Source organism: Vigna angularis, chromosome 10 (assembly GCF_016808095.1).
Source record: "Vigna angularis cultivar LongXiaoDou No.4 chromosome 10, ASM1680809v1, whole genome shotgun sequence".
Classification (NCBI taxonomy): Eukaryota; Viridiplantae; Streptophyta; class Magnoliopsida; order Fabales; family Fabaceae; genus Vigna; species Vigna angularis.
The window spans coordinates 29,940,647-29,964,323 of NC_068979.1; the positions used below are offsets into that span (position 1 = coordinate 29,940,647).

The window sequence follows — 23,677 nt, forward strand, 5'->3', positions numbered from 1 at the left end:
GGCACCTTCAGATGTTGTTTCTATTGAATTAAGCAAGCTGAAACTAAATCTAAAAAACTCAAAATATTTTCAACCATTGCCTATATCACATGTACACTTAACCACCCCAACCTGTAAATATATACTTCATTTGATTTCATTCCACCACCCTTTTTATTCAAAATAGGTAACATTTTTCTATTAAACCATTGTACAAATATTTTTATAAAAATGCCTAATTTTTTTTTATCTCTAGTGGTGTGGGTGAAAACTGACAATGTTTTATGCAACACTCTATACAATTTCCCACTTCGCTGAACTGAGATTATAAATACATCGCAATACTCTTCACATGAACTCATAGAAAAGTTAAGCATTATATATCAAACGCTTGCCAACCATGAAGGCCACTGTTTTCTTACTCTTTGCTTCAATCTTCTTCCTTGCTACTTCAACTATGGCTCTCAACAACTCAAAGGTACTTTCCAGTTTTTATAACATGCATATTCATATTATTACATGTTTTCTGTTTTCATGTTGATAATATTCCACTAATTAGAGTTCTTTTTTCATTATGTAGGTTATAGGAAACTTGACACCCTTTGCAAATTTCCCACCTAAAGCTGATCAAAATTCATTCAACATAAAAGAATTAGGACTTCTATGCTTAGTAGTCTTTATTGTCTTTTTATTGGTATTTGTAATATGGTATATGTATCGTGTAGGTGAAGTGCAGGTGAAGTTGTGCATCCTCCTGTGCGAAAGAGAGTGTTTTGGGATATCGTTCACTGAATCTCGAACTATTGTTCGCCGAACCTAAAATCGTCGTTCGTTTTGTTGCAACCACCATTTTGAAGCATCGTTGAAGGCCCAAACCACCATTGACGTGGGTTTTGAGGGGGTTGTTCGAGAGAGAGGGTTGTGCGATGTCATTCACCGAACCTCCAACCGTTGTTCACTTAACCTGCAACTGTCGTTCTTTGTTCGTCGTTCCCCATTCATTTTGCTGCAACCGTCGTTTCAAAGCATAGTTGAAAGTCCAAACCACCATTGACGTGAGTTTTGTAAGTTCTTTTTTGTTTGTTTCGGTTTTTCTTTGTTATTGTTGTTGGGTTATTTAGAGTGGTTTTCAATTTTTTTTTTATCATTTGGGGTTGTTTTGGTTCTTTGGGTGTAAAGTTTCAATTTTGACATGCACAATCATTTTTGGGTTGTTGTTCGGTTATTTTGACATATCTTTTGTACATTATTTTGTTTGACAACAATGGATTTTGACATATCTTTTGTACAATGTTTTGTTCCACTAATAAGAGTTCTCTTTTCATCATGTAGGTTACAGGAAACTTGACACCCTTTGCAAATTTCCCACCTGATCAAAATTCGTTCAAACATAAAATAATTAGGACTTCTGTGTTTAATAGTCTTTATTGTTTGTTTATTGGTATTATTAATATGGTATATGTATAGTGTAGGTGAAGTGTAGGTGAAGTTGTGCATCCTCCTACGCGAGAGAGAGGGTTGTGCGATATCGTTCACCGAATCTCAAACTGTTATTATTCTCATGCACCTTCAACTAACGAGATGCATATGCCACTGGTCTCCTATCTTGCATTAACACACATCTCAACCCTTGATATGATGCATCACAGTACACCTTAAAAGTTTTCTCAGTGTCTAGGATCACCAAGATTAGAGCAGATGTCAACCTCCTCTTCATTTCCTCGAAACTTGCCTCACACTTATCCTTCCAAACAAACGGTTGATCCTTATGGGTCAACTATGTTAGTGGTCCCATTATCTTGGAGAATCCTTCCACGAACTTCCGATAATAACCTGCCAAACCTTCTAAAGCAGTTCGCCAAAAACACAACGACCATTAATAAAAGGAAACAGATCGAGCGGTAATTTTGGTAATTTCCCTAATAACAATCAAAATTATAGGCTCAATATGTTTCTTAAAGTTTGGGAAGAGTTTAGCGTACAAGATAATTGACATCAACCTTATTACCAAAACAATAATTATAATGCTAAAATCACTTTTAAGCTATTTTAATTTATTTAAAAATTGTTTTAATATTAAAACATATTTAAATCGAAAATTTTGAGTTTTAAATGGTTTTAATTGATTAAAGATCATTTGTTATATGATGCATCTCATTGAGTAAGCTAAATGAACCAAGTCATAGTAAAAAAGTTTCATTTTAATTATTAATAATAACTTTTGGTCTAATGTGGTATAGTAATAAGCACTCAATCTAACAACAAATAAACTCTATAATCTTTTAAGATCAAGTCTCTAAGTTAAAAAAAAAAAATCCAACTTCTAATTTCTTTTCCCGTTTGTCTTTGAATTAATACGAGGAATGTAAAACCACAACCAACTTCAACTTATGTCTTTTTTGCAAAGCCTGTTTCTAGCAACTGATTTAGCAAATAAATTATGTTTATAACTTCGCCCGAAATGCTTTCGGCAAATCTTTATCATGTAAAAAATACTTAGTTACGCTATTCTTCCTTTCAACAATGTTATTCAATTGAGGCATGTTGGGTGCTGGCTATTGGTGTTTTATATTTGCTTCTTCATAAGAACATGTTAAAATTTGCAAAGACTTATTCATTGTTCTACTGTCACGTTTGATCATTTGCATTTTGTGCTTTCTTTGAGTTTCCGGCCAAGCTTTGGACTTCCAAAAGTTGTTGACAACTTTAGATCTAAACTTCATAAGATAAACTCAACGTATTCTTGTGTGATCATTGATGAAAACAATCTAACACTAACATTAAAAATTGGTGTAGACTCTCCAACATATATATTAACTATATTTGTGGAACCCTCCAAGTCTTATTTTTTTGGAAAAGATATCCTTATTTGCTTTATATTGGCATGTAACTTATTCAAAGAGTTCTTCTAATTGAGAAAAACTTTTAGCGAGATTGTTTTTCTTCATAAATATTTGAACATAGTGATGAGAATGTCCTAATCTCTTACTAGTAATGAACTGCAACATAATTCTTGTTCATGAAATCCAAGGTAAAACATTTGATTTTCAGTTGAGCTTTGAAAGTTTCTCAAACTTATAAATCTTTTCTATCTTCAAATAACGCTAGGAAACAATGAAAAGGTTTTTATTTATTTCATGAAAATAAAAAATGCATATTATAAATTAGTTTCGAAATTGTGACATTTGTATACTAATAATAATTTCACCCAGTCTTGTAAAGATCTCACCATCATAAGTCATACGATGTATACCACCATTATCACCAAAAACAACTTTTTGTACTATTATTTGTAACAAAACATGATACACCAAACATTTGCTTCTCTTGATTTTATTTTCTTGTTTGAGGCTTAAAACCTTGTTTTCGACGTCAAAGTTCTGTCAAGATCAAATTCTTTTAGAAGATATTTCAATTCATACAATTTAATTAATGATCACCCTATTACACCTTGAAGTCATCATTACAACATTTCGGGTGAATTGGTATCTGTTCCGGTTCTACTAACACGCATAGATGTAATCAAGAATAGGTACTAAAGTTGTCTTGAGAAGAGCAAGTCATTAGAAATTATTATTTAAAAGGGCCTAATCCTGTAATTAGTGTTTGGATTGTAAAATGGGTTAGAACATGGCAGGCGAAGCTTTCAAAATCTTTGCATCAGCCAAACATAATTTAGACAGTTAGTTACCTAATATTGAAGAATTCACTGAACTTCCTTGAATTGAGATCCAAAATCTACTTTCAACAGAGTGATCAATTTTTCTTGTAAACAGAACGCAAAAGGGCTACCACACCACTAAACATGTACACATCAACAATTCATTCCAACTTGGACTACTGCAAATGACGACGAATAATTGATTAAAAATGTGTAACACGAGTGCATATCTAAAATCTCTTCATATATGATAGACTGAATTGAGGAATTAAAGAATAAATCGGTTGCAAGAATCAATTTATCAGGACAAACTTGCCCCAGTCACTAAGTCTAAAACCGACTTAAACTATAGCATAGTTGAGTGGAGTACCATTTTTATAATTATTCTGTGACTATTTACAAATAGGAACGTATATAAGTGTTCAAGCAGCATTCATTGAGGTTGAAATGAGAACGTGAGCTAAAAATTGCATTCCTTCCTGGATTTTGCATACCGCTGTGGTTTGATCAGCTCGAAGGTTCTCCGAGAAGGCATTGGCTTTTTCCTGAACTGATGATGCGTGGGGAACAACTGACTGAGACTCAGAAGTAACAGCTTTAATGGCAGCTTGATAGGCCTCCGCTACATCAGATATGCCTGATACATGCATGCCAAATGTCAAATGATAAACGGCTATGAGCAGAGAATAATGGAAATTCAAGGCATACAAATATAGCAGAATACTTTAGTTTGATTATAATGGTGGAATCAGTAAACAACCAACCTGTAATAAAACTGTTAGAAACTGCTTCCACATATCCTATCATTGTTTGGGCATTTACTCTTATGATATTCGCTTTTGCAGTAACGTCTTCCGGCCACTCAATGTGTGCCTTATCATCATCTGCTTCATCCTCAGTCTTATTGGCACGAGAAATGATGGATTTTCCAAACACTAGAAGTTGGGACACAGCAAAACAGCACATTTCAGACAGTCTCTGCAAAGAAAAGAAGCCCCATATTATTAACTTTTACGAGAACCTCATGTGATAGAATAATTTTTTTCTATATTATGTACCGTACATGAACTCCCTCAGAATGAAGTGATTCCAATCTTGCAGTAGTTCTCAGAACTACATCATTAGCAGCTAGACCAGTTAAGGTATTAGTGAAACTGCAACAAGAAACATCAAATATAGCATATAATATAATGAAGTAAGGAGGGCTTCCTTAATCTATATATGCCAATGGTGAACAAGCCTAATGATCAGACTGCCGAAAATAACCAGGATCATAAACTGTAAGGGGTTAGGATATTGCGAGATGTAATACTATATAAAACCATTTAAGCTTTTGGAATAGTTTATTCATGAGAGCCTTCTATGGCCAAGTGGTTTGGACTCTGTCCTTGCTTACCACCCTCCATTCCAATAACAAAATTATAGATGAAGTGTAGCTGTGCATTATCATCCAAGGGGCTCTTGGATATAAGGGGATGAGTTGGATGTAAGTAGAACCATTCATGGGTCTTCATCTAATGGCTTAAGCTTTTGGTATAGTTGGTTCATCACACTTGTAGTAAAGTGATAGACAAACAAATTTCAAACTTTGTTTGCTTTTACATATGACCGTATGTATATGTTATCTGTCTTATCCTGCATACAAACATCCAAATTAACCACATCACGTAGACTTTCTAAATTCGTACATTGACACACTTGCAGATAGAACTTTAACAAATTTTCCTTAGGATCATAGATATGTAATATTTTAGTATATGATGAATAGACCACTTTAAACTCGATTTTATGGCAACAGTGGTAGGTGAATAAAATGTCAACAATTATGTGGGATGTTAAATTACCCTGCGGCCATTTCAGCAGCCTTGCCAACACTTGAATCGTGTAAGTTCTTCATCTCATCACTGCTTCCTTCATTTCCTCTCTTTATCGTCTTGCCTTTGTTTGAATCACTATTATTGCTATCAATTTCAGCACTCAAATTAAAAATTTGTTGGACCTCTTTAAGCTTCCCATCATATATAGACTTATGTTCAGCTGACAACTTAACTTTTCTTCGGTTAAATAGCATGGCATAATGACTAGACAAAGCCTCCAGTTCCTGAGTAAGGCAAATGAAAACATTTTTAAACCACAATCTAAAACAACACAATTTAACACATCAAGTGTTGAAATTATAGGAATTAAGAAGGAGGAGGGAAAAAGAGAACAAATTATTAATGGTATGCAGTGATATGGTTACAAAAACAGTCCACCAACCCTCTTCATACTAATATTAGATTTCTAATTCTATAACAAAACAAGGAAACAAATCATGAAATATGAAACCACTTCTATGGGATTTTTTTCCAATCAGGAGCTCTCATCCAGAAACCACTTTGAGCCCCCTGACTAATTCAAGGGATGGACTCAATTAAGAAAGCAAAGACCTCTCCTAGAACATATTTCACTCATTCATGAGTTGAAACTCCAGAATACTCTTAAAGACGCAGAAATTATATTATGAGAAAATTTCTATATCTTTTAACAATAATACCTCCAATTGCTCTGGACCTCCATAAATGTAAAAGCATCGATCAAAAGTCACTTCCTCTGATAATTGATCCTCGTCATTTTGTTCTTCACCTGGTTTTTTATCCTTCTCAACCTCAATTCCAGTTTCATTGATTAATAGGTCCATTGTCTCCTTACTAACATATTCAAGCACTTGCATTCCCTTTGCAGTAAAAGCTCTTCCTGTCTGTATCACAATGAACAAAAATATGCATGTATATCTGTAATTATTCATAACAAATATCAAATGATGAGAAAATTTTCCAAACCTCTAACAGAGAAGATGCATTAGAACCTGCAGCTCCTGGCCCATCATGCTGTGAAGACCCTGAAAGGTTTGCAGCAGAATTTTCGAGCCTACAGAACATAAAGACATTTAGCTTCATAACCTTTAAACAGAAAGTCTGTTATATGACAAGAAGCCACCTCATATTTTATGCAAATAGTGAAGCATTCTAAAATTAGACCATGATAGGTAACTTGCAGGATTATAATAAAAAATTAAACATTTTTCTTAGTCAACAATGTCAGTCATAAATTAAATATAAACCAGACAGGAAGAAAAGAAGAGAAATTAAAAATATAGTATATTTGAATCAAGCAAAGGTAGTGGAGTAGTTTTATGCAATTACAATACAGATATATCTGTACCAGATATTTGAGGAACGCTGAAAACCTGTATTATCAAAACGGTGTATTGATAGGACGAGGTAAAATAAAAATATTATTAATGAAAGTAGAGAGAGCCTAAGCTCTTGCAAAGATCCACCAAAACGTAATCTCCCAAAGCAGAGTGTGAATGAGCATATTGTAGAATATCCATTTGAAAATTAGCTTATATATTGTTAAAAGCATAATACATCATTCCATTCAAAATGACAATAAGAAAAATAAACATATATACACAAACAGGAGGTTGCATTTAAAACATAAATAAGAATGTGGGTCCAGCATAAAATGAACATGTGTAGTGCCTCTTAATATAATAACAGCCAATATCTAAATTCCAAAAACATCATGGAAGAATATCCAGCCCAAAGAAAACAAAAAAAAAAAAAATTATATGCATTATCAGTATAAAATATTTACATTTTCAACCAACCAGAAATAAATGTTTGTATGCAACTTTTAATATAATCAAAGTAGAAGTCAATAAACTTATCATGCATGACAATTTGTGATTAGATGACAATGTAAAAACCTTACACTTTAAGAGCCTTGACTGTTCACTCAAAAAAAAAGGGGTAACTAGTAGAACCCACATCCAAAAACAAAAATGCAAAAAGAAGTATGGCATAAAGAACATACAGCCAAGGCATATATAAATATTTCAGTCCAAGTCATCCAAAGCAGATGAAGATAAAAATGACATAGAAGAGAAGATAGCAAGCAGGTCAAGTAGCACGCAGAGAAATCCTCTACCAGCAAAACCCAGACCAAAGAAATGAAAACAGAAAGAGCAAATGAAGGATGATGAGGGGAGATTTTTTATTTAGTAAAAGATTTGACGGTCATTTTCCCCATAGAAATGACAGCAGAGATATTTCAGCAAGGCATGGTAACGATGGCAGCAATCTCTACTCGCTATCAAAATGCCTCAAGCAATTAATAGCCAAGCACAAGGGCCAGTGCACCACTAAATGCTATAAAGGTCACTGGAAAAACTACCATTCACAATTATGAGTTTATCAACAAACAAGGCAGTATGTTTAAGAAAATTGCATAATACCATACCAACACTAGTCGCATACTCACAAGTAGCATACATGCTTATTTCCATCAAAATATCAACATATCACCACCAGAACGATGACCAGTTACTAGACATACAAAACAACCTCTATGTGGGTCAATGCTAGAATAAAAATTTAAATAAACAAATATAGCAATGAATTATACCGCTGAACAAAATCAGTGCTCCCTCTCCAAGCATTTCCTAAAGCACTCCAAGCTCCAGATGCAAAATTCTCCACAGAGCTATCAAAAGCTTTCAAACCCTATACTCATTAAGTAGCTTGGGTATGAGTGCTTAATGTATGAGTACAGACAACCGAAAAGCATAAAATTTGCATCCAAAAGCACAGAATTATTATTCCTAGGTAGTCAACTGTCCCCATTAAAAATATTACTCACTGTTACTCAAAACCCATAACAATAATGAGACCAAATCAAACCTATAGGCAAGACCCATAGAAGCATATTCTAGAAGCTAGATAGTACTAGTTTCAACAAACAAACAGCAGAGAAATATCCGTGTAAAAGATGAGCAAAAGGATAGTGAACAATGAATAGGAAATCTGCATATTTGCCGAGGCAAAGACATATGAATAAATTAGCATAATATGCAAAAGACCTAAATGGTCAAATCCAAAAATTATAGCATCCAAATTGCAAATTAACCCACCCCAACCCCCCAAGGAAGTTTATCTTTATGTGCTTGCCTGGCTAAGTAGTGAATCTTCACTAGCTTTCTCCAATCTGTCCAGAGCAGATTTTCGCAGTTTGGTATCCTCATTGTCACTTTCCTTCTCAGCTGCAGAATCTTCAGTCCCTTCATCCTCTTTGGAAGATTCTGAATCTTCAGCTTCATTTTGCAACTCCGCAATGCCCTTAGATGCTGTCTGTGCAACTACAGCAGCCTGCATTTCAAAACCACATTGATTCATAACAAATAATTTGATACCTTTCTAATGATTATTCCTAATAATCTGCCAAATCCAAATAATTTCGAAAATATTAATGCCTCTACTTTTTCATTCAATATTATCAATTTTAAGTAAATAAGATATGATTTATTAGAAGAATAAAGCATTAATATCATTCCCACGCACAACCATATGGGCTTCAATTGAACATCACTCTTACATAGTCTTCTTCAATCATTCTTTCCTAATAATCCACAACAAATAAATAATTTCCAAGACATCAATACATCCACTTCTTCATTCAATATAATCTATTAAGACAGAATTTATTGGAAACATAACATCAACCCCTTTTCCATGTACCCATGTTTTACTCCAACCAACAAAAATCCTTTTATTGTCCCCCTTCGAATATAATAAAATCTAAACGCTGTGAAAGCCAAATGTTGAACTTGAGAATTCGACACTGTTAAACTCACTACCTAAATTAGTAAGAAAAAAACTGTCAACCAAAAACAGCAAATGCAACGCATTAAGGCCCAGTTGCATAATAAAACTATTCCATAAATTAAAACAATAACAAAAAGGAAAAACCACACTAAATAACAGAAATCAACAACAAATTCAGAGATTGAAACAAATGCGTTGGTTGACACCAAAAATATTAAACAAAATGGCACATCTCTTTTATGGCGTTTGAAAACGCACATTGCGAGAGATCTCTTCGGCGGCAACAGCGGCAGCTTTCTGAAGATCGGAGAGAAACGAGAACTGCATAAAGCCCCACCCTCCCGACGACGGTTTTGGCGGTTGTGATTCTGGCGCAACGTCCTTGTCGTCGTTTTGCTTACTCTCGGACTGAGTTTTGTCGTCCATATTTTTTTTCTTTGGTGGAGATTCCAATGAGAGATTTTCGGGAATTGGTGAAAGAATGTGAACTGAGTTGTGGGATTGTTGTTCCTTACGCTATGGTATTTCGATCTGTTGTGTGTTCTGTCTTTTTGGATTTGGGTGGAAGATGAGACTGTGTTAGCAGAGCAATGCCAGATGTCGTTTTCGATCTTTTAAGCGTGTGAACGACCAAACAAGAGCACGTCGTTTTTACGTTATGCTCACTGTTTTGTTAAGTGAGTTTTTTGGTGTGTATAATTAATTAATAATTAATTAAATAATAATCAACTTTAGAATTACTGTGTGGACATGATATGGACAAGTTCAGAGAATATATAATAGACTGGTTTGTTTATTTTTTAAATAAAAAATTTACTTTCTTATATAGTATGCGTGTGTGTTATTATTTTTATAATAATAAAATAGTAAAAAATTAGAATTATAAAAATAAATATAATATTTTTTATAATTTGATTATATATCATTTTTATTTATTTTGTAGACATTTTTATTCATTTTTAAAATAATTAAATTTAAAAAGAAAAACTAATAAATTTTAAAAAAGTTCACCTAAATATAAAATTAGTAAAAATATAAATATTAAAGAGTTTTCAAAATGTTTAAGACTTCATTTAAACATAGACAAATGTAACAATGCAAACATATAACTAATATGATGATCATCGTGTTTGTTTTTCCATGTATAATATCAACTTTGTATCGACATAATCGTGAGAATATCAAAGTATCAAACCGAAATTCATGAAAATAGAACTTGGATGACATCGATAAAAACGTGCTCACTATTTTTAGGTGAAGTTTGAAATACTATAATTTTATTAAATTGTTTTAATAAACTTTTAAAATGTCAAATTGCATTATATTTTCCCCGAGCTAAATCAAATTTGTTGACCTTATCCTCTGTTCTCACACTTGATCACCTTCTCCTATTGACCAATAAAACAAAGTCTATCAAATCTCAAACACAACTTCTTCCATTAGAGAACGTCTTTTTATTTATATAATTTTAATTTTTTTATCATTAATAATTTTAATTTTATTTTAATATAATTTCTATTATTTAAATTTAAATTTATATTAAATTTTAACACAAAGACAAATTAATAATCATATATTTTTATTAATTAAAATATATTTTTAATCTATAATACCCTTTACATCATTCCCAATTCTTATGAACTTTATTTTCAAATCTCTTTTTCCATTCCTTCAAATTCTCTAATTTATTCACTGTGTCTAGTCTATAATCTAAAAAATCTACCTAAATCTTAATGAGAATTGAAAGTGCAATTTATTATTTAATAATGATGGTAATAACATATCTTGTCCGCCACTATTTTGTGACATTCCCATCATAACCGAATTCAAACTAGACGGATTTTTAAATAGTCCATATTATGAGAATCTATTGTTTGGTATACACAATTTTTTTTGTTTACTCTTCAATAAATAACTATTTACCAACTTTATCAAGTGATTTTTTTAAATTTAACTGTTTTTTTTTTAAATTTAACTATTTTTAAATTAATATAACTATTTATAATAAAATATTACTAACAAAATAAACAAAAATAATTTATAATAAAATTATAAAAATAATAATATTTATTATTATAATTATAATTTTATTATTTTTTATTATTAGAAAAAAAGTGAACACGCAATACATTATTTTAACTAGTGTTCAACAACAAAGATCTTTATTTATTCTAACCATAAAAACTTGCACAAATCTTCAATAGTCTCCCCTTTCAAATACAGCAGCAGCTCCCATACCAGAACCTGAAATTATGCACATTTCAATAATGTTACATGGAAAGGAATAACATTACAATAGAAGCAAATAAGAAAGAAAATGAAATAATTTTCTCTCAAGCTAATTTTTGAATTATGGAAGAAACCTATTTCATTTAGGTTCTCCAAAAACTAATATTAAACCAGACAGGTGTTGTTTAGATAAACTTCTACACAACTAGCTATACATTTGCCAGGTTACGAACATTAACTTACAAGAAAATCTGAAACAAATTTTCCATTGTGTCCAACAAACCTTGAAATGATTTACAAAATTAATCTCCCAATTTTTGAGTGATATGAATCAGTCACAAAACTAATTTCTCAAAATATACAATTGTTTTGACTTGTATTTATAAGATGGAGAGGCCATAAAGAAGAAATCACCTACCTATGCACATGGAGATTACACCATAGCGACAATCCCTGCCACGGCGTTTCATCTCATTCAACAAAGTTGCAACACATCGTGCACCTGTCAGAAAATGGCAGCATGAAAATTCACCAACAATGTCGGCACTAGGTTCATGATAGATGAACAGAATTTATCTGTTCAACTGTATGTGTAAGATGGCTTGTTTTGATTGTAAGATGAAATATACATGAGTAAACATGTTACAGTAATGAAAAGATGTGCCTCCATGGAGATTTTAGCATCTTCTTCCATTTAATAAGGGGCAAAAAGAAGATAAATTTCTGATGAAAACATCTCAACATCACCTGTGGCGCCCAAAGGATGTCCAAGAGCAATGGCACCACCATTAACATTAACCTTTCTGGGATCAAGTCCCAATTTCTTGCAGCAATAAACATACTGTGATGCAAAGGCCTACAAAGCCATTATATTGATAAATACTTAGTACAACATTAATTGAAGTGACTTGGCTATGAAAACATGTACAAGAAGAGTAGTGATTAATTAAGACCCTATTTGAATAAACTTTTCTTCTGAACACTTTTAGAAGAAGAAAATCAGAGAGTAAAATAAATTAACCTTCTTCCATAAGTGAAAATCAAGTAGTGAACTTTTATAAAAACTGTCATTTAACTTCTCCCACAGGTAAGATGTATAAGTTGACTTCAGTTTATAAGGAGTTAAATGCATTTTACTTCCTTATTTCTTCTCGTAGAACTCTTAAAATGTTCATAGAAAAGTTTGTCCAAAACAATGTCTGTAATGACAACTCTTAAAACTTTTACCTCATTGATTTCATATAGGTCAATGTTGCCAAGTTCAAGACCAGCAGATTTCACAGCGGCTGGGATGGCAGCTGCTGGGCCAACACCCATGACTGCAGGATCTACTCCAACAGCTGCGAAACTCCTGAAAATTAAATTCAATTGTGAGACAAATTTCAATTTTACAAATTTTAAATAGAAAAAAAAATGAATTAGGTTCTGTCAGAAACCTGATTTAGTTATCTGTCCATGTCTGAATAGGTTTCAAGTAAAATTTGAGTTACTGATTTCACATATCCTTTCAGCATATAATATTCTAATATAAAAAATGTGAAGCACATGGCTTCAACCCTTGAGTATCCTATATTACGGTCACTTTTTCAGACAAATTTACCCAATAAGTATATATATATATATATATATATATATATGAATATTTTTCAATAGCTTCGCCTGCAGGAAGCCAAATGAGAGTATTTATTGAACAAGGATCTCAAAAACTTACATTAATCTAGGGAAACAACTAAAAGGCTAACAGATAAGAAATGTCTGAGCATTCAAGCCATTGATATACTATTCAAAAAAATCCCATGCCACTCTCTTTATTTGTCTTGGTTTTGTATCAAATGGTTAAAATAATGTGTAACAATGCAGTGTGCGCACACAAATAAGAGGCTCATGCATTTACAATTTTTTCATAAGATCCTCAATTTTCTCAGCAGCTTGAAACATATTTTTCTTCTTGACTTCATCCAACAGCAATTGGCAAGTTCTGAATCTAGGAATTATATCTTGATCAATCATCTCCTCAAACAGAGAGAACGCCCAATTGCATCTATCTCCTCTACAAAGCCCGTGAATTAGCAGCGTATAGGTTGAAAGATCAAGACTGAGATGATATTTATTAATCATGTCATTTAATATATCATTCAACACACTATCTATTTTTCCAGTTCTAAAGCAAGACTTGATCAATGGGTGGTAAGTCTGAGCATCAGGCTTACAATAGTCTGAATTTTCCATCTCCTTCAGTATTTCAAAAGCTCTCTTTTCTTGGGCATGATAACAAAACATAGAAATCAATGAATTATAGGTGGATGTATTTGGAGAAACACCAGCCTTGGGCATTTCCACGTTGAATACATAGGCAGCATCATCTAATCTACCTGCTCTCCCCAATGTATATAAGAAAGAATTGAAGAAAAGTGTATCAGCCCTACATCCAGAAGACCTCATTCTCTCAGGTACTTTCAAAGCTTCCTCAAACTTTTCAGCCTTTGCCAGTGCACTCATGATAGTAGTATAAGTTATCACATTAGCAGGGCACCCTTCAGCCTGCATTTCATCAAGAAGCTCATACACCTTGATGAAATTCCCTTCTTGACAGTAACACCGAATGATTGTGGAATAACTTATAACACAAGGGCGACAACCATATCCTTTCATCTCTTCAATTGTCCAATGTGCCTCGTCCACACGGCAGATTTTGCACCATCCATGAATGAATATGTTGAAGGTGTGAGCATTAGGAGCAATGTGCTGCTTCAGCTCCAAGAAAATTTCACGAGCTTGCTCCACAAATTTCTCTTTGCACAGGGTATCAAGCAACAAGTTCATGGATTCTATGTTCTTCTCCAACCCAAGAGCTTGCAAATCATCAAATATCTTAACTGCATCTACCCACTGCCCTGCCCCAACAAACCGTCTCATTACCTTAGCCACAGTATTTATAGTGACCAGACCACTCTTACGCATTTCATCTAACAAATCCCTCAACTTTTTCATAACCTTCATTCTACCCAATATATCGACCATCATATCGTATGACTCCGGCGAATGTCTAAAGCTCGACTGTGAACCAGCCCATCTAAATACACCCAGTGCAGATTGCCAATCATCCCTGTATCGCTGGAGCAATAGGTGAACAAGGTTTTGGGAGAGGGGTATGGCATCACAAGTTTCATCATTCAAGAGGGTGTGAAGAGCTTCTTCCTCACTCCTTCCTTTGCCAAGTTTCACAGTGAGAATAGCCAGGTACCTGATAAGCTCTTCTTCACATTGTTCTTTATGAGAAAAATATCTAGTTCCTAGAGAAGAACACAAATGCCTATATGCATAACATATGCAACGGGAATCACCAACAATAATAGCACGATATAATACGGAATGCATCCGGATGAGTTTCAGAAATTTCGAAACAAACAATCAGGAACTGAATTAAGCTTCACAGTGTGGAATAAGTGGACTCGGTTGCAGAATCGACAGAATCGTATGAGCTTGCGAGTTTAGAAGCGTTTGTGCGAGTTCGATGGACGAATTTTTTTAATCAAAACGAAGTCATATGGAGAGGACGAACTAGATTAGGGCTCCCTTGTGTTTAAACCCCTTTTTCTTGTGCATCACCCTCTCTCATCTTCCTCCCACATCAGATTAGGGTTCGAGTCTTTCGATTCACACTCTCTCACGCAGTGTCTCGCGCTCGCCGTCAACAACGTGGTTGCCATCGTTGTCGCCTAAGTCGTCATCGCCGTCACACTCAGTCGTCTTCGCCGTCACACTCAGTCGTCGTCGCTGTCGCGCTCAGTCGCCGTCGCCTCGAACATCGTTGGCTGGGTCATCCTTGACTCGCACATTGTTCCCACTCGTCTCTCTTTTCCTCCTTCTATACTGTATAAGTTTTACTTTATATTGTAACCATTTTTAAACCAGTGACTTATTCGGCCCCCTTTTAGTCACTGTTAGTTAGCTTTTAATTTTAAAAGCAATTTTTGCATATTTATAAATTATAACATATTTTAATTTTGTAGTGAAAAACTAATATAATTAGAACATAATGTCTAGGAATAGTTGTAATTATACTTTACAATTTGAATTTATTTATTTTAAGTATTTTTGAGTTGTATAATTTTGTATACTTAAATTAAAATATTATTTATTTAATTTTTTTATCCAAGTAAACTTTACGAGTTTACATGTAGAGTCTACGAGTAGAGTTTTTTTTTTTTTTTTTTAATTTACATAAACTTTCTTTCACAACCTTATTTCCTATACTTGTTTTTTCATAGTTTATGTTTACTTTTTCAGGAAGTGAATTGACTTCCAAGACTCTATTGAAGTTGGTGTTAAATTAATCAAATTAATAGTTCAAAGTGCAGCAGCTTCCATAGAGACATCGAGTTTGGATAAAAGAAAACATGTTTTTCACCGCTAAATGCAGGTGGTGTGCACATTATAGGATACATGCAGATCATTGTTATTGTTTACCTGAAGATTCCAAGAATAGGAAGCCCCTTTTGTACAGCCACTCTTCTCTTCATGAGGAGCACAGCTCCTGCACCATCACTAATTTGGCTAGCATTCCCTGAAATTGAAATAAAAAGAAAGATTGAAAACAAATATATTCACAAGGTAAAAGATTTCCCCGAGAGTAACAAAATTAACAAAAGATAGTTCTTGAATACCAGCTGTTGTCGATCCATCTTTCTGGAATGCAGGCTTCAACTTTGCCAAATCCACTATATTTGTGTTTGGCCGGATACCATCATCAACAGAAACAGTAATTTTCTTCTCCACTCTAGTTTTAGGGTCCACAAACTTCGAAAACAAATATCATTAGTAGTATAATATATTTAATACTACAGGAATGATCATTTTGGCCGTTGATGCTTACCTTTGTAGAAACTGGAATGATTTCTTCTTTGAATTTACCGGATGCTGTTGCAGCTGCAGCACGCTTGTGAGACTCAACCTAATTATACAAACTAAAAGTTCAAGCATCCTAATAATCTTTTCATACATATGTAGGATCTGTTTGGATAAACTTCCCTACAAACACTTAAGATAGAAAAATAAAATAAGTTGCTCCATAAGCTAAAACTGCTTATGCAAAAAACTAATTTAAAGAAACTCATTTAGTTTCTACAACAGATTTTCAGCTCATGCTTGCATAAGCTAGTTTTAGCTTTTATGCAGACACTCATTTTACCTTTTTCTTCTTTTAAAATGCTTACAGAGAAATTTGCCATAACAAACCCTTAACATATTAAATAATTGTGTCATACTCACAGCAGCTTGATCTTGCTCTAGCCTTGTCACACCATAGCGCTGTGCTACATTCTCAGAAGTTATTCCCATAGGAAGAAGACAATCCCGGGCTTGTGCAAAGGTTTCTACCTGTTAATTAATATAATGAAAAATCAAGTTAATATAATGAAAAGTCAAGCCAAACATGTCTCAAAGGAAAAAGTGGAATTCAAAATATACAACTTCTCCATACCTTCGGGTTAATGTTTCTAAGCCTATTCACAGTGTCATGTGACATAGACTCCAATCCAGCCCCAATACCTGCATGATATATTAGGAAGATTAGGCTAAAGAAATAACCAGGCCATGGAATTTTAATATAAAGTTTAGATCAATTCATTCTGACCAATGTCATAGAAACCAGCTTTTATATAAGCAGCTACATCGGCAACTGCCTGCAGTCCAGATGAACATTGCCTATTGACAGTTCGAAGAGGCACAGTATCTGGTTGAAAATTGAATGAGATCCATAATATATTAGAAATCGTGCTAAAATAAATACGAGCCACAAGAATAATCATATGAAGCCACCTCAAGAGGACTTCTACATTCAGTAAAATCAATGATTTCGTACAGCATATCAATGAAGACTGTAAAATGTACCTGGGAAACCTGCATAAAAGGCAGCCATTCTGCACTCAATTCCTCTATCTGATCCAGGGGCGAGTACTGTACCCACAACAATGTCTCCAACTTCTGCTGGGTCTACTTTTGTTTTCTCTATCACAGCCTATAGGAAAACTCAGTTTAGGAACCACAGAACAAAAGTGAAGTAAAATAAATAAACCAATGATCAACAAAAGTAGCTCAAAATATTTCAAGGTTGCCATGTTCCAATCATAAACCATTATGAATGTCCACTAAAGCATTTTTTATCCTTACTAATATTATTTCCAATTCTTGAATTATTCAAAGAATTACCTTCAGAACTGAGGCAAGAAGATCATCTGGAAGAGTATCCTTAAAGCTTCCACGTTTTGCTTTGCAAATGGCAGTTCGATATGCCCTGGTTATTGCAGAGAAATTAAAGCTAAAAGGTTCAACAATCTCATCAATAAAATCATAGAGTAAATACTCAATTTTATCCCTCAACGATATATCATTGATCAACCTAGTCCAAGTCTTTGAATGATAGTAGGAAAATCACAAATGTATCCTGAGTTATACTGCTAAATTGGTTTTACAATAAAAACATCCAAACATAAAACAAGTCACTTCAAAATCAACTTTAACCAAAAACTAGCAACGCTAGCTCTAACATTTAACAATACGAGAATAGTCATTGACACATACATTTCAAGGACTAATTGGATTACTACCACAAAATAGAGAATTAGAAATCACACAAATAGAATTTATATAGGCAAACTTACGCTACAATCACCACATCATCTTCTGATCCACCCCTTTGCCCATGTGAAGAATTCCCAGCAAAACATGATGAAGCCTAACAAGAAATGGAAAAGAGACTTCAACAATGTAAAGCATTTCCACATATACTTCAGAGAGTAAAAGTTGGTTCAACAAATCCAGCATAAAAAAAAACTTCACAAATCTACTACTCTCTAACATTTTTGTTTCTAATACACTATCTTTTATGTTAGAATTTATCGAATATTACAAACTTTTGTCGCTGGTCCCACATATAAAAATTATCCTAAGATCTTCAGTTAAACCTTCAAAAGTCACAACCAAACTGAACAGCATTCAGCGAGCAAGAGATCAAATTTATGCAGTAACAATACATTAACAAATGGAGTAATAAGGTAGCTTAATGTAAAGTGGAAGGGAAAGGAAGAAGAGAAGATGAGTTCAACTTTTCCACTAGCATTTGAAGATATAAGGTAAATTTAGTGAGTTTGAAAAGAAAGTAAGAGAAGTTATGATTTCAATTCACCTGACAAAACAAAATAGTAACCACTTGAAAAACAGGGAAATTTGAAAGAAAAAACGAAACACCCACTTACTGAGAGATCTGTAGATTGATGGGCTTGGCGCGAAAAAATCAAACTTGAAGAACTGGGTTGAAGATGCTCAAGCAGTACCCTCTGTCTTTGAATTGCTTTCTCCATATTTGGTCAACTGTACTATCTTGTGTTTGTTGGGTACTGAATGGCCTGAGAAACAATTGCACATAACAATTATATAATTGTAGAAAGTACAATAAAGTTTCAGTAATGCGGGCGGGATAAAGAAGGGAGAAATTGACTTGAAGAATGTTATCTTTCTTAGAAAATTCTATCTTAAAAGATTATTAGAAAATTCTCTCTTAAATATTTTTTTTTTCAAGTAAGAACATAAAATATATTAAATTCCTTAGTAAATTTAAATCAATTTATCGTGTATCTTAATTTAAAAAATAATGGATTTTTAATAGAAACTAAGTTTATAAATTATATTTACCTTTTAAAGTTAATTTTATTTATTTAAAAATGATTTTTGTGCATCACATGTGGGTCGGCGGATTGGAAATGCCTTACTAAATTTCGTACAAGCAACGTGAAAAACGCGACCTCCGTCCAAAAGTGATTATTGACTCCACCAAGAAAGAAACACTCAGGAAACTAAGGTTGTGTTTGTCGTGGTGAAAATATGGTCAAACGAACGTGAATTTGTTCACAGATTTATTTTTTTTACTCAATTATCAATTACCTTAATTTGTTTTTTACCTTTTACGCATTTTAAAATTGATATTGAAACAAAAATGTCTCATCAGTATGAAACTCCAACACATAAAAAAACTTAATATAATTAGTTTAAAAAACTATATCAATTTATTTTTAAAGTTTAAAAAGTAAAATATATCAAAAATTTTGACAAGTCAAATTTAAACAAGACTAAAAATATATATAATTTGTATAAGTAATACTATCGATAAATCTTAGAAGTGGCTTGCCCCCTAATTATATATATATATATATATATATATATATATATATATATATATATATATATATATATATATATATATATATATATATATATATATATATATTATTTGACATTAAAAAAAATAAATATTATATAAAGGTTATGAGACACTTCGAAATATTTGTTGAAGATTTTTTACTAAGATCATATCTCCACTTTTAGTTATTTTGTTTCAATTTTAATTGAAATTTTTTAAATAGGTTTTTAATTAAGTCTAATTTTTGAAAAGATATTTAATTAGGATTTTTCTGTTAGTATTTTACTAAAATGTTTAAAGCACTACATGTTAATTTGTAGTTTTTTCTTTTTTTTAATATTTTTGGTTTAAATATATTTTTTCGTTCCTATTTTCATACAAAAATCTTTGTATAAAAAGATTTTTATCCAAAAGTTTTGAAAAAGATGTTGAAAGATAAGAAGACAATATTTAAATGTTTTCTCAAAGTTACTAGCTTAGAAGGACCACACAAATTGTTTGCGTGAAAAAACACAACTACTCTACAACGTAGACTTGAGTCTGGTCAAGTTATCGAAAAAGGCTATGAAGACTATATAAAACTCAACTTTGTATTCAACAATCATCTCTCAAGAAGGCTTATATAAAGAGATCTTTTAAAAGAGAAAAATATGATGAAGATATGAGAAAATGGATGAAAGCATGCTCTAGCAAGAAAGAATAAGAAGAGTTATGAGCAAGAGTGAAAAGAAAATAGAAAAGAGCGGTAAGAAGAGTGTTGTATGAGTGAAGGGTAATGGATGATGTCGTGGTGAATTGGTTGGGAGGAGTGTTTAATTTGCTTTAGGATGGTTTTTTGGTGATGGAGGTAATGAAAATGTGAAGAATTCGTGTTGTGTAGTGGAGGTTCAACGCCTTTCTTCTTAGCTCTTATCCTGTTTTGATTCTCCTTACTTTCTTCAATTGCATGAACTTGGCAGCTCGTTACCTTAGTTCATCCATGCTTGTAAGCGATGTCATATATAAGTCGTTCGCAAAAGGACTTAGCCTAAGTGTCGTGATCATATAGTAAAGAACCACCTTGGGGTTGAGGTTTCTAATCTTCAAAGCCACTTTATTAAACCTTTTAATTAAGGTTTGTAAAGACTCCTTTTTTTTCTTGGTTAACATTGAAGAGTGTAAGAGATGTAAGGTGATGATGACGACTTGTGGTGAACTATGTTGTAAAGGATGACACTAGCATGTCGAAATAGTCGATGGAATAAGGGAAAAGACGAGTGAACTATTCCAAGGATGTCACCTTCAAAGTGCTGGCAAAAGCTTTGTACATGACAACATTGTTAGTCAAGTACAAACTAACCTGGGTAGTGTAGACGACAATATGCTCATCTAGATTAGTGGTATCAGTGAACGAGGTATTAGTGATATCGTTTATAAAGGGATGTTGGATGTTCCCTCCTACTACTGAGGAGGGTTTTGTCTTGGGGGTGGATTGTACTCGCTTTCCTTTTCATTTCCACGAATAAGGTCGGTGTGAGTTGGAGTTTTCTACACCAAAACCGTGTTATCAAGGGTTTATTTCTCCTTTCCTATGCTAGCCATTATCTCATTCTCGACCTTCCTTTTCAGCCTTGTAGTTTCCTTCATTAGGGCATTCATTTCCTCATCACTTTTTTTATTAAACTCAGCAAACTTTGGCTGCATCTTAGCCTAGGCTTCGAGGATTGCTTCTCTTTTCTCAAACTATCATGCTTCTTGTGGAAACCATAAATGTTTTTCTTCATAAAATACAAGTCAACCCCACGATGGATGCCAATTGTTCTTACAGTGCTGAGTAAGCACCTTGTAAAGACTTTCACAAACTCTCCAAATGCTTTCAACTTTTACTTGTTCTCCTTTTGAATACTCGTTCTCCTTATACTTGGTAGGTGTGTGTATGCAAAAAAGAGTTTGATGTTCAAGTTAACCTCTCATGTCAACAAACAATAAATACGTAATTAACAAAAGTGTAATTAATATATCTCGTAAAATGTATTATTCATACTTACGGGAATGTCTGAACCCATTGTTCCAAATACTTGATGTCTTTGGATTATATAAAAATTGAAAATCTCATCTTTTTAAAACCTAAATTATCACTTATTTACATGTTTAAAGATTGCAAGAAGATTATTCTCAAGGGGTAAACTTGTCATTTCCGCTGGTCCACATGAATAATGCTTCTTGCAAAAGCGTAATTAATGTTCCATTGTGCGTTGCAACTTGTGATTAGTTCTTTTCCCACTTACACTGAATCATCACTTTTCTACCCCCATTAATTCAAGCCACAAAAAATGGTTCAACGATTCACACGGCAATAACATTCTCGTTGAAATTACGGAAAGCAAATTTCAACCCACAATATTAATAATTTAATACGTGCTATATGGGGTATGCGTTAATTAAGTGTTGAAAATAAAAACTTCGATGTTCGTATCAAGGGTATCGGTAACCTATTCACTATATGTATATTAGACCTCTTAAATACCAGCTTGAATGACTTGAATTTTTAAAGATGGTAAATATTTAAGTGATGTTTTAATTATAATTAATGTTGATTTTAATTTCGTGATACTCGCATTTATTACTATTATTATTTTCATAAACTTTTAACTTTTCTATATTATCTCTATAATTTTTTTTTTCTTTACTCTACTACATTTATAAATATAAATACCTTTTACAATTCCTATACGTTGTTCAATATAATACAGGCAGATCTAATTAACTCTTAGTACACACACAAATTATTCCTTTCATTGTAATAAACCAGCTTGATATTAAGGAGTTTTATAGCATGTTTAAGTGAATCGATCCACTTAACTAATAAACCTATATTTAGTTCAATTATATTATAAAAAAATTAAATTAAATTAACTTATTTTTTGCTTAATTCCTGATAAATCAACAAGTGTAATATCACAAAAAGAAAAGAGAAAAACAACTACGTACAATCTATACATATTGTGTTAGTCCTCTCATTATTTACTTTCACTTTTTTTCACCCTTAACCAAATGGGTTCCTCATTGATGGTTTCCAAGACAGGCTTCTTTGACCTACAATAACTTAACCTATTCCGAAACCCTAATTCAATTTCAAACCCTTCCAAACTCAACCTCGAGATATCATTATTTACTCCAACATCATAGGTAGAGTCACATGATCCTAAATCTTTAACTTCAACTCCATCAATCGAATGATCACATGATATTGAATCTTTAATTCCATATATCCGCTTGGCCGTCATGTTGAAGAGCGCCGCCACGTCGGCGGCGGTGACGACGGAATTGAGCCTTCTCATAGGGAAGAAGATGTAGAGGTTGCCAAACTCCAACTCTTCATCGGCACCAAGAGGTGAAAACCTTCGTCCAATGTGTAGAGACTTTGAATTGGTTAAGAAGTTTGTGGGACACTCTATCATAAGCTCAGCTACATTCACTTGCTCCTTGTATTGCTTCACTTCACCCGTGGGAAAGATCACACGTGTTGACCTTGTGTTCTTCATCAATGGAGGAGCCAAAGTGCAAGAGATGTAATTGCCCATCACAAGAAATTATAAATTAACCAAAACTAGAGAAGAAAAAAGTTTCCAAGGTAGAGAAAATTAGGGTTTATGTCTAAGAGAGAAGAGATGATGAATTGGGTTGTGAGGTTAAAGAGAAAAAGGATATCTTCATGTCGAACTGAAGATGGAAGATTGATTATATATACAAGAGGAATTGAAAAAGGAGGAATGTCTTTTCTTATGGAAAGTTAAAGAAAATGATATATTTTTATGAGAGAAAGAAAAATGTTTAACCATATGGAATGTGACCAAAACTCTTCTTGATTTCTGTGTTTTTTTTCCTCTTGACTTTTGTTGTGTTTTCTTAGGTTGTATGTTATAAAATTTACCAATTACATGTAATGTTTATGCAAATGTTACTTAAAATGATTTATAAAAA

The 23,677-nt window shown here is 33.1% G+C and overlaps 3 protein-coding genes across 4 annotated transcripts; all 3 read right to left on the reverse strand.

Moving 5' to 3' along the window:
• Positions 1–3,867: 3,867 nt before the first annotated feature.
• On the reverse strand, positions 3,868–9,897 carry LOC108336084 (uncharacterized). Its single transcript, XM_017572404.2, has 9 exons — positions 9,547–9,897; positions 8,635–8,832; positions 8,093–8,190; positions 6,463–6,550; positions 6,177–6,380; positions 5,485–5,741; positions 4,704–4,794; positions 4,405–4,618; positions 3,868–4,277 (listed from the first exon to the last, which is right to left on the reverse strand). The coding sequence occupies exons 1-9, from the start codon at positions 9,712–9,714 to the stop codon at positions 4,063–4,065; spliced, it is 1,533 nt and encodes a 510-aa protein (XP_017427893.1). The 5' UTR covers positions 9,715–9,897; the 3' UTR covers positions 3,868–4,062.
• A 1,415-nt stretch (positions 9,898–11,312) lies between these two features.
• On the reverse strand, positions 11,313–18,965 carry LOC108335913 (3-ketoacyl CoA thiolase 1, peroxisomal). Of its 2 annotated transcripts, XM_017572123.2 has the most exons (14): positions 18,774–18,965; positions 18,180–18,253; positions 17,728–17,812; positions 17,410–17,536; positions 17,153–17,251; positions 17,000–17,067; positions 16,789–16,896; positions 16,394–16,471; positions 16,185–16,317; positions 15,988–16,084; positions 12,745–12,868; positions 12,265–12,373; positions 11,936–12,019; positions 11,313–11,532 (listed from the first exon to the last, which is right to left on the reverse strand). In XM_017572123.2, the coding sequence occupies exons 1-14, from the start codon at positions 18,876–18,878 to the stop codon at positions 11,486–11,488; spliced, it is 1,338 nt and encodes a 445-aa protein (XP_017427612.1). In that variant the 5' UTR covers positions 18,879–18,965; the 3' UTR covers positions 11,313–11,485. The 2 variants fall into 2 exon arrangements, with proteins under 2 accessions (XP_017427612.1, XP_017427611.1); XM_017572122.2 differs by lacking the exons at positions 15,988–16,084; positions 16,185–16,317; positions 16,394–16,471; ... (5 more) ...; positions 18,180–18,253; positions 18,774–18,965 and adding an exon at positions 13,412–15,460.
• Positions 18,966–22,710: 3,745 nt separating this feature from the next.
• On the reverse strand, positions 22,711–23,371 carry LOC108335001 (uncharacterized). Its single transcript, XM_017570919.2, has one exon. The coding sequence runs from the start codon at positions 23,275–23,277 to the stop codon at positions 22,714–22,716; it is 564 nt and encodes a 187-aa protein (XP_017426408.1). The 5' UTR covers positions 23,278–23,371; the 3' UTR covers positions 22,711–22,713.
• Between the last annotated feature and the right edge of the window lie 306 nt (positions 23,372–23,677).

Coding starts and splice junctions, on each gene's coding strand:
- LOC108335001 (XM_017570919.2), bottom strand. CDS start 23,277: ATGGGCAATTACATCTCTTGCACTTTGGCTCCTCCATTGATGAAGAAC.
- LOC108335913 (XM_017572122.2), bottom strand. CDS start 14,895: ATGCATTCCGTATTATATCGTGCTATTATTGTTGGTGATTCCCGTTGC. Junction 12,374..12,744: donor ACCTATATGAAATCAATGAG/GTAAAAGTTTTA, acceptor ATGGCTTTGTAG/GCCTTTGCATCACAGTATGT. Junction 11,533..11,935: donor TGTAATCTCCATGTGCATAG/GTAGGTGATTTC, acceptor GCATAATTTCAG/GTTCTGGTATGGGAGCTGCT.
- LOC108336084 (XM_017572404.2), bottom strand. CDS start 9,714: ATGGACGACAAAACTCAGTCCGAGAGTAAGCAAAACGACGACAAGGAC. Junction 8,833..9,546: donor CCGAAGAGATCTCTCGCAAT/GTGCGTTTTCAA, acceptor TTTGAAATGCAG/GCTGCTGTAGTTGCACAGAC. Junction 8,191..8,634: donor AAGATTCACTACTTAGCCAG/GCAAGCACATAA, acceptor TAATGAGTATAG/GGTTTGAAAGCTTTTGATAG.